The following is a 20862-nucleotide window of genomic DNA, read 5'->3' on the forward strand; positions in this document are numbered from 1 at the left end:
GTCTTTGGCGTCCTGATTTGGCATATTTACTGTAATATACCGGGTGCGTCTCATGAGTAGCTCACCCCTATAACTTTTTTATTTTTTCAGATAAAAAATGAGATTTGGTATGTTAGTACATATATGACATAAATTAGGATTAATTGCGGTATTCAATTGTTTTTGGTCATTTCCTGTTTCACCGGAAATGGCTACAACTTTTCATTTTTAAATGGCACCCTTGGTATGTTTCTACTTTATTCGATAGAAAATGACACTCTGAATAGAATGACATATCATATGTCAACTTTTGACATTTTTGCATATGGTTTATTTGAAATTGTCACATGCGGTTTATTTTTTTTTATTTTTTTTTAACGACAATTGGACTCGAAATACCAAATGTGTGGTATCAAATTATTTAGCAAAATGCTTTTTCCAAATATTTCTACTATCAATGTATGCCACCCTTGTTCCATTTGAAAAATTTGAGATATAATTACATATACGATTTGGGCATCATTTAACCGGCCAGGACAAGCAAAAAAAACATTATACGATCAAATATATTTTTTCAAGGTTCGTTGATTAAAAATTACTGTTTTTAACACAACCGTGGCACTCTAGATTGAAATTAATAAAACGATTTTTTAAACAAAAATGTCAAAAGTTGACATATGATATGTCATTCTACTTAGAGTATCATACCGAGGGTGCCATTTAAAAATTAAAAAAGTTATAGTCATTTCCGGTGAAACAGGAAGTGACCAAAAATAATTGGATACGTCAATCAATCGTAATTTATGACAGATACTAACATACCAAATCTCGTTTTTTATCTGAAACAAATAAAGCAGTTATAGGGGTGAGCCACATTCGAGACGCACCCGGTATACCATACTACAAAAGTAGCATCTATCTGACTTCGAACTAAATCTGACCTGAAGCGACGTCAGACTTTGTGCAAAATTAGGTCGGGTGCTGGTGATACGACCGGTGACGTCGCTTTGCTATTAAAAGCGACGTCGTTGGATCCGAGTCGGTAAATCCAACGATCTGTCGAGGTATAAAATAACAACGTACCATTTTTATTAATTTCCCAACGTCGTTCCCACGTTGGCTTGCACGACGTACATATACTTGAACTAGCCCGACGTCTACCCGTTGTCCGAATAGGATACGTCTCACTGATAATCCCTAAAGTAACGTCCAATTATATTTTGTTGTATTTTATGTACGTCCGTAACGTCCGTAAATACAACCCATTAAGTAGCATTTGCGACCTAATGAACATCATGAACATAACATAATAAAAAGTTTTAGTAAACAAACTTAATTTTTTTATTATGCCTAAAACCAATAAAAAGGCACTTAGACATTCATCTACATTTTACAGAAAGAGGTCGAGGCTTTTGCAAAATAATAATAGTAGTAGTGATGTCTTGCCTCCACCCATAAATGCTTTTTATACGGAAGAGATGCTGCATTACACTGGTGCATCTTAATTAAATTTTTTAGCTTAGGAAACCAGCAGACCCCATCCCCCTCCCACATGTGAGGTTAGGCTTAAAAAAGTGGCTGTCTATTTTTTTTAAAGAGAAAACAAAAACTAAAATATAGTTGCACAAATCCACAAATCACTGATACACAAAGTGAGGTTACGTGGCGTACGTTGGAATTATATACGTCATAATACGATTGCCGGTCGTCCGGTTTGATGACTTCGGTCGTGTGAGACGACTAATGATGGAGACCCGGTCGGAATTGGTATATTGGTAGTTCATATTAAGTCGGACACAGAAATTCGCCATTCTTAACAAGTATCCGATTGTCAGCCATTTTAAAATCGTTTTTTGTTTTTTTACACCGTTAGTACCCGACGTTAGATAACGTCCAAATGCTACTTGGGTAGGTACTACTTTAGGTAAATATTTAAGCATCATAATGAATCGCTCGCTTTTTGAATCTCCAAAAATTTTATATTATAAAACTACCTACATAAAGCTGTGGGAGTTGGAACCTTTAGTGTTACAACACACAAGCAAAATAAAACACTAATATACCACGTTAACACTTATTTGGACACTTAAAACGGACATTATAAGGAAACTGCAGGTCGGACAACGCTCAATGGAACGAAATATGCTGGGAATAATCAAAAAAAGACCGTAATAGAATAGAGTGGATACAACAAAAGACACAGGTAATAGATGTCATCTACATGAGAATTAAATCGCTCAAGTGGCAATGGGCGGGACATCTGGTAAGAAGGCCACACAACAGATGGACCACAAAAATTACAGCATGGCTCACGACGAATTAAGAGCTCGAAATGAAGACCGAACCTGAGATGGGACCATGATATTAGGAAATTAGCAGGGATAACTTAGGCCCGCATAGCCAACAATAGGAAACAATGGGCCCAACTACAAAGAGAAGTATCCTACACCATATTGAAAATGGTTGAATAAGCTGAGGATGATGATGATGAAAACTTTTTTAAGCACTTGACGCGCCTTCCGCTAACCATATTAGCATCAGGATCCTATTAGCATCATCAGCAGATGAATGAAACTATACAGTTTTAATCGTCTCCTGATAATGCTAACATAGTTAGCAAAACTTGCGTCCAATGTTTAAAAAAATGTTTCGGTGTATTGTGGTGAATGAGTGATTAATTTTGCTACATCAAGCTGTAAATATTTTATAATCTGGTCTTCCATGTTTTGTGACCCCGAAAACGTTATATAAACGTATAAAAGTGGTGGTAATAAAAACATACAGTAACAAACATCAAATTATTTACTGCTAAATTACTTCTTATTCATAAAAAAAATGTTAATTGTTTCAGTCCTAGTTAAAAATTAATTTCAACCGATTTACGGTTAACTGTCATAAAACGACCAATAGCACACAGAAAAAGAAACATAAGACAATCATTAGCCATATCAGGTCCGTACGATCTACATAATAATAAAACCCGGTTAGCACGCAAACGATTTATTATTTACCACCTACTAAGTCGATTTTAATGCTTGCTACTTAGAGGTAAAAAAGTTTTCAATATTTCTCCACGCATTATACCGTACCGAAGTGCATAGCCATTGTGTAGCTTTTTTCCAGCTTTTTCTAGATGTGAAAAAGCGCATTAGAAATATTGAAATGCAATAATAAGCTTAATGTATTTGACAAAACAAAACACAGGAGTTGAAAGAAGGAAAAGTAAACTCAATTTTCAGGTGATTTCGGAAAAGTGGTAGCAAAATCGATAATTTAAAACATATTAAGAATTTATTATAAAAATATGTATATAGTATAATAATTTATTATACAACAATTCAATGTCATGAATTCAAGGCTTAAAAAAAATATTATATCTAGTTATAAAATTTTGAAAATTATTGAGGTTGCAGAGAATTTAAAGATTTTCCAAGATTTAAAATTTTCGAAGCTTAAATATTGGGGTTTTACACAAAAATTCATTTTTCCAAATCTTTTTTTTAACTGATTTTTCTTGGTGGTTAAATATTTGTCTACATTTAGTATATAGTGTAGGGCCTTAATCTACGCTCTTTAGTTAGTTTATAATAGCAAATCGATTAAAATCTAGTTATAGAATTTGGTTTACACTGAAAAAATTAATTTGTGAATTTAATAACAATATTGTGGGTTATTTCTTGCCAGAGATTATTGGGGCAGTAAATATGCCATCCGTTCTTTAGTTTTATTTATTAATAAATAATAGGTACTTAGAGACATGTTGGTATAGAGAGATCACACACACATGGAACATTTATCTTCTTCTTCTTCGTACGTTAGGACCAAGTCCTGTGTTTCCTTCAATGGTTCCCTAACAACAGTTGGGAAGATGAAGACCATAGCTTTCATACCAATCTTATAGGTGGGCGTCCCGGCGGGGCGGCGCGGCGCGGCGGTCGAGGCGTGTTGAGTCTTTTTTCCTTATTTTTTGCAATTTTCGCTAATTGCAATTTTCGCTAACCGGTCGTTTGGCATCCTGTCCACATGGTCTCTCCACTCTCTTCTCCTTGTTCTTGTCCATCTTATCACATCTTGCATTTTTGCACGTTTCTCTTATATCCTCACTTCTTTTCCGGTCATATAATATATATCCTGTAATTGATCTAAGTGTTCGCATTTCTGTTGTTCTTAGGAGCCGTTTTGTTGTGTTCTCTGCTCTAGTCTCTATCTATAACCGGTCTCACGCAACCCTAATAAATTCTAACTTTGCTTCTGACGCTCATATATTTATTTGGCCAAATTATATCCCTTAAATATCCTGATATTAATAATGCCTTTGTTGTTTGGGTTTTTCCTTCCTCTTTGAGATACCTAGTGCTTGTTATATTTGCCCCTAGATATTTAAATGACATCACTTGTTCTACACTCTGATCATAGATTGCGAGTTTGCATCTTCTAGGCTCTCTAGATATTGTAAGGGATTTTTTTTCACGCATGTTAAATAGTTTTGCCTTTTGTTGGAACTTATATAGAAGCTTTTATAAGTTATCTTCATCTTCAGATATGAGTACTGCATCGTCAGCATAGCATATTATTTTTATTTCTTTATCTCCCAGTCGATATCCTCTACTCCCAGCTTGTTTTACTTCATTTATGATTTTGTCCATTACGATGTTGAACAGGGTTGGGCTTAAGCTATCTCCTTGTCTGATTCCGGTTGTCACAGCTATTTTTCTGCTTAGTTTATTGGCATCTTACATATGTGAAGTTCTCGTTATTCAACTCGTCGATAACTTTTATAATATTCGACTGAATTCTCCTTTTTTGTAGTAGGTTTATGACATCAGTTAATTGGACTCTATCGAATGCGTGGGTAAGATAACGAAGCACATAAAAGCTGTCTTATTAAACTCTGTGGCTTTTTCGGTTATTTGGCGGATGATAAATATGGAATCTATTGCAGACCTGTTATTTCTAAATCCTTGTTGTTCTTCACAAATTCCAGTTGACATTACTTCTTCTGCTAAAATTTTAGTAAACAGTTTTTGTACGGTACTCACCAAACTGATACCCATTCCATATTTGATTATTTCGTTCTTTATTTCATCCATGCCTTGGGCTTTTCTATTTTTTTAATTTCGCTCCCATTTTCTGTATTTCCTCCATAGGAGTGGTCCAAATTTGGGGTTGGTTAACATTTTCGCTGTCATTATCTATTTGCTGTGGTAATGACTTGGTTTCCGATGAAATATAAAGTTTTTCGAAATATCTTTCCCATTCTTTGGACGCAATTTTTGTATTTTGTATGTACTCATTTAATGGTTTCTTCCTATTTCTCAATAGATTCCATATTTTCTTTTGTCCTTCGTAGAGGTCATGTTCCATATCGTTCGAAAAAGTTTCCCAATGCTCTCATTTGATTCTCTGGATATTCTCGTTCATCCTATTTCTTACAGTTTTATAATCATTAAATGTTATAACATTGGATCTGTATTGCACGTACGAACAGTTATGTTTACATAAAAAAAATCGCTAAAATTAAAATCTGTAAGTAAGAAATTTTTTAACAAATCATTTCATTTTTTTTCCATCTTTGTTTTTCAAAAAAATTCGAAAAATTGTCAGTTTCAATCTCAAAATTTTTTGATATTATTAAAAATATTATTATTTTTTTAATTCAAAATTTAAAAATTTAACAATAAAAAAGCGATTCATGCATGCCTTAATTTTTTTCACCATTTTAAAAATGCTGGTATTTTCCTGCTTTCGAGTAAGGTATCTTTCTGAAAAATCTCACATGTCTGAAATGCAGCACGAATACCACTGATTGTCTCTTTATCTAGTTATTTTCTATCTATTTTCTTTCTTGTAATTGCCAGGGTTTTTACCTGATACATTTTTTCCCACTTTTTTCTCCTTTTTTACAAACCGTTGCGTGTTACTTGTCAATTTTACAGTCTATATTAAAGTTTGTTTAATAATTAACTCATATTTTTGTTTCTTTCGACACAAAAGTTGGAAGACAACCGAGGATTGGACTTATTTCATATGCTCTTTCTGGATAGGGATTGAATTATTGGTTTATCGGTTTACTGGTTAAAATGTACTAAAAACGCGGTAAAATATTACCGCTAAATTGTCTTCAAATATAGGTAATTACGGTAATCATTCAAAAATACATTGAATGATTAAATTTTCACTGAACTAGAAGCCAGAAGTCAAATTTGGGAAATAATATTATAGGCCGAACGAAGCCTTTATTGCGAACTTTTATTATGATCCCAATAGATTTATTGCAATATTTATTCTACAGAGTGGCGCTTCTCATACACCGCGGAGCGCGGAGGTTCCAAGGAGAACGACTGTTTGTATTGAAATAAAATTTTGTGAACATATGTAGGTTAATTTAGAGCATTTTTTAAAAATATAGAGAGTTCTACAGGGTGTCCACAAAAAAGCTACACATCAAAGTTGTGTTTTGTGTAATGAAACACCCTATATATTAATTGATTTTCGCATTCTAGGAAAAAAAATAAAAATGAGTTTTATTAGAGAAGTAATTGTCTAAAATGTAAGGTTTTTGACATATTTATCATTTTCTAAAAATGAAGAACAGATTTTAAATTTCAATAAAAGCTACCTAAATTGGAATTTACCCGGTACAGCCTAGTTTGTAGTTAAAATAACTATTGTATTTTAGATTAAGTTAAAACTTGACCCAAAAACTTTAATAGGGCAAGAAAAAATTAATATTGTACATTGGTTACATTTAAAAGCAAGTTACTCTTTTATTTTAAATGGAACACCCAGTATATTATGCCGATATTCAATGTGAAATTCATGTCTCTTCAAAATACTATTAGGGTTGCCTACCCCTTAGACAGTGATTTTCCTAGATATTTTCACTTTTGTGATTTTACGTCAGTAGATATTTATTATTTTATAAAATCCTTGTTTATAGGATAAAATCTAGGCGGCCGGTGAGATACCGTTTGTTAATTTCACAAAAATTAAAGGATATAGAATAAAATATTGAAAGGTAATAAAAAGGTACACGTTTAAAACATATTTTAATTGTTACAGAATTAAAACTAGATATAAATGTATAATTATGTGACAAAAAATAGCTAGATGAAATTAAATACTCAAAATACTTCCGTTCCTAAACTAAACGTTCTCCAACCCAGTGTGAGTACATATCAAAGTGAAACCTCTGACGAGGGGTAGGGAACAAAAAACTCACAGTTTTTAAGATGTTTAATTAAATTTAATCAAAAAAAGAAGGGGGGGGCGGCATGTTTCGGGACTTAACAATTTCCATCTTCAGGCGCAGAAAGATATTTGATTTTACGAACGACGATACTCGTCAAAAAAAGAAAAAAATATAAAATAAAATAAGATTGTCTGATAGACCGAGAGCTGGCTACATAAAAAACCTTATCATCGTTACATAGCTATTTTTTTGTGTAAAGTATCCTTTTGTGTAGCCATTGTGAAATAGTCATGTCTGCCACCGCGATCCCGCGGCTTAAAGCGGGGGCGGCCAATCGAAAGGGTGAAATTTTGACACTAAAAATATTATGAGGTACACGAATTATAATTGCCAAATAGCTTTTATTTATTATTAGGAAACGTGTAAAATTGTTGACAGACATTTTTCTCGTGGCTGAAATGCCGGCAGACAACGCGAAAGAGGCATAGAATTTTGACAAAAGAAAATCATCGCATACATGCATGTCGGTTGGTGGACTGTCATGTTTATTGTTAATTAATTTAAAAAGCCGTATGCAAAAGGGCAGACAAAAAAATCGTTATTGAAATAATAAAAAAATATATTTATAATACGTTCCCTGAATACAGCGCTAGAGTAATATCGCGCTTTTGATAACTGTCTGCAGCTGATTGAGCCACGATCTTTTTATCTAACCTTTTGCATACGGCTTTTAAAATAAATAAATATGATATTTCACCAATCGGCATGCAAATATGCCATAATTTTTTTTATTCTTCAAATTTCATTTTTTAATAATTTTTAAAATTTCATGCCTCTTTCGCGTTGTCTGTCGGCATTTTAGCGACTAGAAAAATGTCTGCCGACGATTTTCCACGTTTCTTAATAATACATAAAAGCTATTTTCGCAATTATAACTCATGTATCTTATAATATTTTTAGTGTCAAAATGTCACCCTTTCTATTGGCCGCCCCCGCTTTAAGCCCCGGGATCGCGCTGGCAGACATGACTATTTCATAATGGCTACACAAAAGGATACTTCACACAAAAAATTAGCCGTGTAACGATGATAAGGTTTTTTATGTAGCCAGCTCTTAAGGCGAGCGGCCACTGCGAGCGTAACTAAAGTAAGCTAAGAATATGAAAACAAACGGTAATTAAATGGGAACTCCACTGGGAACGATTTTCGCTCAGTAATTAGCTACCTGGAATGTGCGCAGTCTGTACATGGCCGGTAAACTGGCAAATGTCGAGACAGAGATGCGCAGAATGCAAATTGATATATTGGGGATGAGTGAAGTAAGATGGCCTGGATCAGGTAAACAAGCAACTAATAACGGCGTCATTTACTATTCAGGAGGGACAGACACGTTTCATCAATACGGAACTGCCATACTTGTAAGCAAGGACATAGATAGGTCGGTTATGGAGTTCATACCCTTTAATGATCGAGTTATGCTATTGAAGTTACAAACTACACATCGAACACTGAACATAATACAAGTATATGCCCCAACAAACGACAAAAGTGACGCAGAGGTTGAAGATTTCTACTCAACATTAGAGGAGGCGATGAAACTCACAAAGAAGGGTGAAATAAATATGGTCATGGGAGATTTCAACGCGAAAATCGGTTCCGGAAGAGAGAATGATGTCGTAGGAGAGTACGGCCTAGGCACACGAAATGCGAGAGGTGACAAACTTATCCAGTTCTGTGTAGAATCGAATTTATTTATTGCTAACACATGCTTCAAACAACATCCTAGAAGACTATACACCTGGAAATCTCCTGCTGATAAAAAAGGCCGTACCATAAGGAATCTGATCGATTTTATACTTGTTGGACAAGAACTGAAGAAATACGTGCAATCAGTAAAAACATATCCTGGCGCAGACGTTAATAGCGACCACAATCCCGTCGTTATGGATTTCCGAATGAGAAGATTCAAAAGATCGCTAAAACGCAACCAACTCCTACAATCAACACTAGAAAACTGCGGATACCGGATGTACACACTCAAGTGAGTTCCAGGATCGAATGTGAAATGACAAAAATCCAAAATGAAAAACAACTGGATATAATGGAAACCTGGAATAGGATAAAAACCTCCATAACTCTTATTCAGGAAAATGACATTGGCCACCTTGAAACTAATGTGAAAAAAGAATGGATGACTCCTGAAATCCTAGAACTCATGAATGAAAGGAGAACCCATAAGGCAAATCCAGCATTATATGCTGAACTAAACAAAAGGATTAGAAGAAAATGCAGAGATGCAAAGGAACAGTGGATGACCGAGAAGTGTAGTGAAATCGAAAATCTTCAAGAAAAATACGACACATTCAATTTACACAAGAAGGTGAAAGAAATGGTAAACTGTAACAAGAAATGTTCCACAGCTATCTTACGGGACCAAAATAATGACATCATCTTGGGAATAGAGAATAAACTACAACGATGGAAGGAATACGTAGAAGAACTATTTAATGATAGCAGACCGAACACTCCACCGAAAGCGGATGAAAACATGAACGAAAAAGGACCTGAAATTACCAAAGACGAAGTAATTCACGCAATACGATCCCAAAAAGGCGGAAAAGCAACTGGCCCAGACAATATTCATGCCGAAGTTATAAAACTGATGGCTGAACAGGACAGAAGGGGGTTGCAACTGCTGGTATTCATATTCAATAAAATCTACCGTACAGGGACTATCCCAACGGATTGGCTACGCTCGACATTTATTACCCTTCCAAAGAAAACCCACGCTTCGAACTGCGATGAATACCGCATGATAAGTCTGATGTCCCATGTCCTCAAAATATTTCTCAGAATAATTCCACCAGAATTTATAAAAGATGCGAATACCAACTAGACGAAACTCAATTTGGATTTCGCAGTGGCCTAGGTACTCGTGAGGCGTTATTCGGATTAAACGTTATCACTCAGCGTTGCAGAGACATGAATGTCAATGTAATCGCTTGTTTTATAGATTATAGAAAAGCCTTTGACTGCGTTAACCATCAAAAACTTATAGAAGTCCTCAAAACAACCGGAATAGATAGAGAAGAAATTCGATTGATTACAAATCTCTACTGGCAGCAAAACGCAGTGGTTAAAATTGAAGGAACATCGTCAGAAGAAATCACGATTAAACGAGGTGTAAGACAGGGCTGTGTGCTGTCACCGCTCTTATTTAATATATATTCAGAGGCTATCTTCAAAGAAGCTCTAGAAGGAATCGAATGTGGAATTAAGATTAACGGGAAAGTGATCAATAATATCAGGTATGCCGACGATACAGTTGTGCTGGCCGAGAATGAACAAGATTTGCAGAGGCTAATGAATGAATTAGTTCGGCATAGTGAAAACTGCGGTCTCCTCATAAATACCACAAAAACGAAGGTTCTTGCATTCACCAAAACACCTGTGCAGATTCACCTGGATATCAACGGTGACCCAGTAGAGCAAGTGTCTTCATACAAGTATTTGGGGTGTATTGTAAATGATCAATGCGACCCGAAGAAAGAAATTAGAAGCCGCATAGAACAGGCTAGAAAAACATTTATAAATATGAGACAATTTTTCACAAGGTCAGATTTGAGTTTGGAGCTACGGGTACGCATGGTCAGATGCTACATTTTTTCAGTTCTCCTGTACGGGTGTGAGAGTTGGACTCTTGACATATCGTTAGAAAAAAAACTAGATGCCTTCGAAATGTATATTTACCGCCGTATATTAAGAATATCATGGGTCCAAAGAGTTTCAAATGTGGAGGTTCTTAATCGAATGAGAAAACAGAAAGACTCATGCTTACCATCAAAGAAAGAAAAACACGCTACATAGGCCACATAATGAGGGGTAAAAAGTATGAACTTCTCAGATTAATAATTGAAGGCAAAGTCCAGGGCAAAAGATCTATCGGCAGACGCCAGAATTCCTGGCTAAAGGACATTCGTAGATGGTTTGGTTGCTCATCAATCGACATATTTTGTATGGCTGTATCTAGAATGACGTTAGCTATTTGGATCGCCAACCTTCGAAAAGAGACGGCGTCGTAAGAAGAAGTCAGCTAAGTTTTCGTATTGTATATCTGCTATTATAGAACTAATCGCTGCGAAAAATTCGCTGGAACCTGTCACGAACTAAAACGAGCGAAACTACGATTCGAATCTTCGTTCATATATTTTCGTTTGTTTCGGTCAAGTAGCCGCTGACGCATTAAAAAGTATGGAAGCTGATTTTTACAAATCTTATCTTCGCTTAGTTTAGTTTCGCTCGCAGTGGCCGCCCGCCTTTAGACTATGAGAATTATGGTATAGGCCTTTATTTAGAATTACAGCAAAAGGTTTTCTTTTTGAGAAATTATATATTTTGCAATTACAATGAGAGAGATTGTTAGATGAATTTTAACAACCCAACTATTATACTTCCTAGGTTGACGTTTGTTTTTCTGGGCCTGAAGATTGGAATTGTTAAGTCCCGAAACATGTCGCCCCCTTCTTTTTTTGAAGCAAATTAAATTTTAATAAACATCTAAAAAGATTGTGAGTTTTTTGACCCCTACCCCTCGTCGGAGGTTTTACCCTTTACTTCCTTTTCTGTTCACCACACAAAATGATTCTCTTTTCAAAAGATCTTTTCATGTTAAGAGGTATATGTGGAGTTCTACTTCGAAAAGTATCCACAATAAATTCTCTCATGCTGTCCACAATACGTGGTCGGGTTTTGTCGGTAAACACTGTCTTTAACATATCTATTAATAATATAATATAATTAATTAGCATTTAAGTATTTTTAACTTATGGACTCATGTCAGTTCAGTCTGATGTAGGATAAGTTTCCATTTTCGGCAAATTATTGAGATTATTTTTGTTTAAACTGAATATTTGAAAATGCTGCTTTAATTTGGTTAAGATTGCTTTTATATTTAAAAAAAACTTAAAGACCGGTAAATCGGCAATTCGATGTTTTAAATTAACGATTACCGGTGAAATGAAAAGTAGGTACATTTGAAATCCCTATTTGTAGCTGACATTACTTATTCTTTAATTTTTCAACCCCATCTACTGCCGAAGAAACTTCACCCCGATCGATGGGTAATTTTCGAAGGAAGTCCTACATCGCAATAAGAGCCCCGGGGCTGTTTATTAGTTTGCGTAACAAGGGGGCGACTGCCGGACAGTGCCCCCAAGCTGGTCGAAGTTTAGTCCGGCAACTTGGGGCTTACCTTATCGCTCCCCCTTGACTCCTCGCCGCCCCTCGAATCAGTGGCTATTCAAAATAAACCGCCCCGAGGCACAGAGGTCAGTTTTCTTGGTCTGCGGCCTATCAATTATTGGTAAATGAGGGTTAGGGGATGTTTTCAGTGGTAGTATAACAAGTGCAATGAAAATTATCGATAACTATCGAGACATATTCAGAAATTATTAACTTGAAGAAAAGTGCATGAATGCGGATAGTATCACAACCACAAATCACAACCTAACCGAAGACTATACAGGGTATATCTGAGTGAGCAGTGAGCATGCATTAGAAGTGAGAGCTTTTTGCACATTGTAACACATTATATTGTAAAACATTAACATCATTGTTTTACAATAAGATCTCGATAAAAATATATTCAATGGAAGCATTTAGAGAAGTACCGGAAGTTGACAGAAACTTTAATATTTCTAATTGATACCCACATTTTTTTTATGTATATTTAAATTCTCTTAAAATTTAAATCAACCACTCTACAGTATGTCCGCGGATTGTCTTTACAAGAGGACAAACTTTTTTATGTATTCTTCATAAAAACATTTTGTTTTTAAATGGTTAATTCTGTTTATACTTTTCAAAGTGCCCATACCGTTTTACAGAAAATTAAAAAAAAAAAATTCCTAAGTCATAAAAATCAAAACGCGTTTCTATGGTAATATAGTTTCGATTTCATTCATAGGTTGTTATTGATAGAATCTTAATTAACGCCATATTTTTTGCTGTTCTAATATGCTAAAGAAGTATAAACTTTATTTAGTTCAATGCTATGGAAAGGGTTGATAATAGTTATTTGAAAATGTGATACTTTAACAACAGCAAAAAATAATGTTAATCAAAATTAATAATAACAATCTGTCAAAGAACTAAATCGAAACTATATTACCATAGAAACGCGTTTTAACTTTTAGGAACTTAGGAAAAAAATCAACCATATTTTCATGCTTTTTTTAATTTTCTCTAAAAGGTATGGAAATTTGGAAGTATAAACGGGATTAACCATTTTACAACAATAATTATTTATGAAAAATGCACTTTTCTCAAAATGTCAATGATAGAAAAGTTTTTCCTCTTGTAAAGATACGGGGACATACTATATGATTATAAAATTAGCCGTTTTCAAGAAAAAAAATATTAAAATTTTGGATCTAAAAACTGCCTGTCAAAGAAAAGTAGTACAGTTTAAGTTAATAATACAGTTTAATTTTAGTAATCAATACAAACACTGTGTGAATCTTAAAAAGTAGACATTTTGATTGATTAATTCAAAGATTTCGTCTGTTTTTAACGATTTAAAATCTGCATAGTTTTGATAACCTAGGAGGTAGCAACATTGCAAGACGATACACAGTCAATTTTCTTTTTAATTTCCCGAAAATGGCAAAATATATGTATTTTTTTATTAGGGACTCTTAAGGGATTCTACAGGCTACAGAGTCCGGCAATAGTGCGTCGGGCATCTATAGCTCCTAGAATAAAAAACTTTGGTATTTTGGTTAAGTGCAAGCTTAAGATTTCAGATGGGGCGGACCGTACGCGCGGATGTTTTCTCAATATAGCTCATCCGGACGCAGCATACGCGACCCATGTGAAATTGTTCATGTAAACTCAACACTGTAACAGCGCTTTCAGATGAAGCGGAGCGTCCGCGACTTCGAGCATGTACCATGAGTTTATATGAACAATTTCACATGGGCGCGTATGCTCCGTCCGACGGATTTCGTCCGACAGCTTTCTTGAAAAAACACAACGGACGGTCTGTCGCGGACGGTCCGCTCCATCTGAAAGCGCTGTAAAGTATGTACTAGGTGTGTTTCAGGAAAATATTTAAATTTCTATAGGGTGGTTTAAAAAAGTGTGGGTGGATTGGAATGATATTTTCTAAATGGAACACCCTGTATATTATTGCATTTTTTGCTTCCTTTTAGGATTCCTTTTTAATTTAGATCATTTTACATAATCCTAAGATATGAATGAATAGATTTCGATAGTTTCAGAGATACTAATAAATAAATTAAAAATATATAGTTTTCAGCTTGTCTTAAAAACACAGATTAAAAATACATGAACTGTCCTGAAATCATAACTATATCACGTGTTTCCTTTAAATAGTCTATACTTACTTAATACTTACCATAAATAAATATGGTAATCGTAAATCATAGAGGATGTTCAAAATTCTACGTCAGAGTCGAAAAAATAAAAAATAATTTTTCTTCGTTTTTTTTTAAATGGAACACCCTCTATATTATTTTTTCAATAGATGGAGAATTAAAAAATGCACAGTTTTTGTATTTAAAGTATTTCAAAATTTTTAACGGTTTCGCGGTTTTATATTTCATATGACATTTTCTACAGTGAATTTTTATCAAAGCCACCCAATGATTTTTCTCTCGTATTTTACCATTGAAAAAGCCATATAAAATTATATTCCGTGTATTTGCGAAACCATTAAAAATTTCGAAATACTTTAAATACAAAAAATGTCCATTTTTTGACTCTCCATCTAATAAAAAAATATACAGGTTGTTCAATTTAAAATAACTAAGAAAAATAATTTTTTGTGAAAGCGTTTCGAAATTGACAGTTTTTGATATTTATTTGAGATTCGAAATGACATTATTTTAGGCACTAGTATCTAAAAGTGACACTTGTTTAGGCACTAGTGCCTAAAAGTAAATTGGCCTAGGTTTCAAAGTTGTTGTAGGTGGTATCGTATAAGTTTTTCGACTTCTCGGGCACTAACGTGGATAGCGCCGTTTCAGCAGCTTGTTGAATATCCAAAGACTCCTCATTATCACTCATTTTTTTCAAAAAACTTTGTAGTAAATACGGCGACGTTTGAACCTGACAGAACTTTGTCATTAAATAATGCCTTAGAAACCGATTACCATAGAACATTTTAAAAAATGTTTAAATATAAATAATAATAATAATAATAGCATAATAATCTCAAATTATCCGCTTTCACAAAAAATCTTGTATGAAATTCGTTGCGAAAAGAGTGTTTTAAGCACTCGACGCATTATCCACAATTTTGCGTCCCGTGCATTCTGCGTCCCAAACACATTCATTTCGCAACTTGTTACATAAATAGCTATTATATTTTAGAAAGTTTGGCTTAGAATTTTGAACACATTGTGTGATTTAAGATTACGATATTTATAGCAAAGTAAGCATAGACCATCTAAAGTAAACACCTAATATAGTTTTGATTTCAGGACAGTTCTTGTATTTGTAATAATTTTTTAAGTAAGGCCGAAAAATATATATATTTTTTTATTTATTAGTATCTCTGAAACTCTCGAAATCTATTCACTCATATCTTAGAATTATGTAATGTGATCTGAAAGGAATTCAAAAATGAAACAGGGAGTTCCATTTAAAAAAAAAATCATCCCGATCCACTCACACTTTTTGAACCACCCTATAGAAGTTAAAATATTTTTCTGAAATACATTCTCGCACATACTTTAGGTTTTCACTTAAACAAAATTACGAAGTTTTTTATACTAGGAGCTAGAGACCTGCACGGGCCGGTTTTTTGTAGCCCGGCCCGGCCCGGCCCGAGAAGAGAAGTAGGTTTTGTAAGCCCGGCCCGGTTTGTGGAAAGTTAAAATTTAAACTAGTCCGGCCCGGCCCGAACCAATAAAATAAAATGATCAAAATAAAATTACAAAAATCATTTCAATTACAATTATTCCCGACAATAATTATTATATTATTATTATTGTCGGGAATCGACAAAGTAGTTCTTTGTCGATTCCCGACAATCTATCAATTTCACATAAACATAGCCTAAAAATACCTGTTATAATACAGGGTGTCTCAAAGGCATGGACAGAAGCAAAGTTGTGTTTATTTAAAGTGCGGAACCGGCCCGGCCCGAGGCCCGACCCCTATTGACAGTGCAAAACCGGCCCGGCCCGAGGCCCGGGTTCGGGCCGGGCCAGGCCTGGGGCCAGTTCGGGCTACCCGGCCCGTGCAGATCTCTACTAGGAGCTACAGATGCCCGACGCGCTTTTGCCGGACCCTGTATTTAAAAGACGGCCCCTGTATACAGAATATAATGGATCAATGAAAGAAACTGTAATGAATTAGAGTCGTTATCGACACTGGGCTTTATTAAGGAGTTCCCCGATTTGCCGTCATCATAAATTGGTCGTTAAATACGAAATGATCCCTATTAGGTGTGCAAGTTTCAAGGTTGCGTGTTAAATTGCCGGAGAAGTGAAACAGTGGGGCGTCCCAAGTGACAGGAAAAATCAATTTGCGCGACTATTTATCGAAATATGGGGGACTCAGTCCAAGAAAATGTCACACAGGCACATTTTCTAATTAAGATCTTAAGAAAATATAGGGTGATTCACGGCGATTAGACGTTTATGGAGAACCGTTGATACGATTTTTCTGAAAATTTTGATTTTTACATAAAAGGGCCTCTGCTCCATCTATATAAATTATTTTCAGCGTTAAATTAATTTAAAAATAATTCAGATAGATGAAACAGAGGCGGGAAGCAATTGGTGTAGACAGATCGAATATATCGACTTTTCTTATTCTACCGGGTGCGTCTCGAAGTGGCTTACCCCTATAACTTTTTTTATTTTTCAGATAAAAAAAACGAGATTTGGTATGTTAGTATATGACATAAATTAAGATTGATTGACGTATTCAATTGTTTTTGGTCACTTCCTGTTTCACCGGAAATGACTACAAGTTTTGACATTTTTGCTTAAAGCAAAATCGTATTTTAAATTTCAGTGTAGGATGCCATGGCTGTGTCAAAAATGCCTAAATCGCATTTTTAATCAAATCTCAATTTTTTCAAATGGAACAAGGGCGGTTCACTAGTATATTTGGAACAAGCATTTTTTTACGAATAATTTGGTACCACACACTTCGATGTTTCGAGTCAAATTGTCGTTATTAACTGCATGTTATAATTTCAAATAAACCATATGCGAAAATGTCAAAAGTCGACATAATGATATATCATTCCATATAGAGTGTCATTTTCTATCGAATTAAGTAGGTAAGTAAAAATATACCGAGGGTACGTTTAAAAATCAAAAGTTGTAGTAAATTCTGGTGAAACAGGAGGTGACCAAAAACAATTGAATACGTCAATCCATCCTAATTTATGTCATATACTAATTAATATACCTAATCTCGTTTCTTTTTATTTATACCATGTTTTTCATTATGAAACAGATTTGTTCAATTATGGCAACTGTCTCAGTTATGTATCTTGTAATCCTGTCGCTATACAGATTTTATCTTAACTGGCAGTATTTTCCACCCTGATATTGTTAAAAATTTTAATTTTTCTTGACAATTTTTCTTGACATTTTTCTTGACGACCCCTTTGTTAAAAATTTAAATTTTTCTTGACACACACATTTTCTGTAACATTAAAATTCTTGAGTCATACTAATCTTAAGTAGGTAAGTCTTAATTTATTAGCGGTGTCGTTATCTAAGTTTTTTATATTTGTGATTTTATAAATCTGGCAGTAATTTTAATATTCTGGACAATAAATTTAAAAAATTAGTTTTAATTATATCAGTGACATTACTTAACTACTACTACTTACTTACTTACACTAATACTTTTTTTTACAGTTATTTTCAAGAAACCTGAAAAAAAACTTAATATTTATTGCAGATTCTCTTACTGCTAACATAGAAAAGTGGACTAGTGGATATAACGAACTACCGTATGATAAAAAAAAACGGCGTCAAAGACGGCTGGGGAATGACAATTGATAATAATTTTGGCGCTGTCATTCTCCATACGTCATTTACTAAAAATTGACTTAGAACTTGTAAAAAATTAACACTAATTATAGAAAGATTAATAAAGAAACCTGTCTCTCTAGAGAAATATATTTCCACAAAAATTATTATTTCTCGAATTTTAAACTACACCATTTAAAATAATTTTTACACAAAATAAAATAAATTACAACCTTCTTAAGGGCAACTGGCAGTAAGCGCTATTATATATAAAATAAAGAAGAATACCTACGGGTCAAATAAATGATGTGTAGAGCAGAGCTTAACCTCGTCAAAATTTAAAATTATTAACGATTGTCATTTCCAACCTTCTTTGACGGCATTTAAAAAAAAATTATCATATGATATTGTCACTTAAGTTAAGTTTATACTTTCTTCTCTATGTGGTAACAAAACAGAAAATATGTGTCTTTTTTTATCCGCCATCTACTATCCCTTAAAATACTTGCACTTTTACGAGACATCCTGTATGTATCGTGGACTGCGGAAATATAACTTTAGTCGACTTGAATACGGTATCAAATTAAAATTAGTTAAAGATACTAAACTATTTTGAAGAGTGTATGAAGTGTCAACACCAGAAATAAAACTGAAATAAAACCAGCTGTTTGTTGTCGAAAACCTAGATAAACATCTGATTTATATTAGACCGTTAACTTATCTTCGTGTGTTAGTAAGTGTGCGTTCTGTTAGCGCGCTCTCCTATCTATATAGATGCCAAATAAACTGGGAACTGCCATATGGTATATTCGCGCCAGTTATCTGTCTTATATGGCGGTGTAGCACGTAGCTCTAGTTCTATCAAACTTTCCTGAAAAATGCAAGCTTTCAGTTGTTAAAGTGTAGGAAGGTATAATGTGTAATGTGTTGATTTTTGTATTAAAAAAAGAAGTTTTCAAGCTAAAAATTAAATAATGGAAACCGTTGAAAAATTGAAAAACATTGAATATAAACAGACTAAAAAGGCCTCCAATTAGCTCAAGAAAATAGGCCTTTAAATACGAAGTTTTGGTAAAAACTTGAACTTTTGTATATAAGTTACTTTGAAAGATCTAAAAACAAATTGTGATATTTTTTTTAAATTCACCCCCAAGAAGGGGTGAAATAAATAAATAAAATTATTTTTTTCAAAATTTCCGAGAAACGTTCGGTAAGAACTAGAAAAAAAAGTTCAAATAAAAGTTATGGAGCGCCAAATTTTACATAGAAATGGTATTTATACTTTTTTGTTCAGATCAAAATATAGAGTGGCTAGAAGCTAGGGGATGATAGCATAAATTAAAAAAAATAAGTTGCTGAAAAATTCATATATTTAACATTTTTATTCAATTTGTTTGAAAAATTATAAATTTCAATTAAGATTTTTTTAAATTCACCCCGAGAAGGGGTGAAAAACATAAATAAAGTTTTTTTTCTAAATTTCAGAGAAACGGTAAGGACTTTGAAAAAAATGTATCAATAAAAGCTGTCCTCCAGCTTCTCTCCACTCTATCTCGGTTAATTTTGATTTGAACAAAAAAAGTAGAGAGACCATTTTCACAAAAACACAATTCGTTTTTAGATCTTTCAAAGTAACGTTTATCAAAAATTCAAGTTTTTACCAAAACTTCGTATTTGAAGGCCTAATTTCTTGGACTAGAATGTAATATGTGACTGATTTTTATGAAACCTAACTAATCTAACCCCTGAATCCAAATAAGAATTTCGTTTTTTTCCCATTGCCTTATTTTTATTGACTTTCGATAGTTTGATGGGATGAAAACGACTGTTTTAGCTTCTATATTGTTATTTCTGGGGTATTAGAGACATTAACCCAAGTAGCATTTTCACGACTTGCGACCACATGTTTACTAAACACAACGTTGGATTAGTTACAAAAAATAGTTAGCTCCCTACCTTGGGTATTAAAATAAATTTAAACGTTTTTATAACGTTGTGCCGACGTTGGACTAGTACTACAGCAAAGTAGAAGCTTCTGCGACGTCGAATAAACGTTGTCTTGTAACCTTTTTGCTTAAGTGATCTTTAGGTGATTCGGACAACGTAGTTACAACGTTGGACAATATTGAGTTTTCCGACGTCAGTTTCAGGACCTATTCAACGTTATGCAAACGTCGTCTGTTTTACTAATTCCAACGTTGTTTAGATTTCCTTATTCTTACGTTGGTAGGACGTCGAGTCACTACCTTTTGCAACTGTATTGAACCATAACCTTAAATCTTAAATTTTCACTTCATTGTTCTGTTCAGTCAGACAGTTCAGTGCTGTTTTGTTTTTATAAAAAAACTTAATTAAAATGGGACATAAGAAAGGTACATATAAAACTAAATTTAAATATACATCGACATATATTACCGATAGTTTATCCACTCCCTCGTTTATTTAGATTATAGAGGGCGGCACAAGCTAGACTCTAGGATGACTAAATTAGGCAATCTTGCGACTAGTATACTACTTGTTAAGGCCGAACTGCGACTTTATTAGTCCAGTATGCGACTACTCGAACTACTCCATCTTAATCTCCAAAACAACAAAGTGAAAACCATGTTGTTAAATAAGAAAATGTTTCGTTCCTAAAATAGCAATTCCTGCTTTTTGAATACATTAACTT

The 20862-nt window shown here is 34.0% G+C and overlaps 1 protein-coding gene across 1 annotated transcript; it reads left to right on the forward strand.

Annotated features, from left to right (window-relative positions):
• The first annotated feature begins 8417 nt into the window (after window positions 1–8417).
• On the forward strand, window positions 8418–9215 carry LOC115889430 (craniofacial development protein 2-like). The gene has a single exon (XM_030909418.1). The coding sequence runs from the start codon at window positions 8418–8420 to the stop codon at window positions 9213–9215; it is 798 nt and encodes a 265-aa protein (XP_030765278.1).
• Window positions 9216–20862: the final 11647 nt, after the last annotated feature.

Source organism: Sitophilus oryzae, unplaced genomic scaffold (assembly GCF_002938485.1).
Source record: "Sitophilus oryzae breed Bouriz unplaced genomic scaffold, Soryzae_2.0 scaffold_813_pilon_pilon, whole genome shotgun sequence".
Classification (NCBI taxonomy): domain Eukaryota; kingdom Metazoa; phylum Arthropoda; class Insecta; order Coleoptera; family Curculionidae; genus Sitophilus; species Sitophilus oryzae.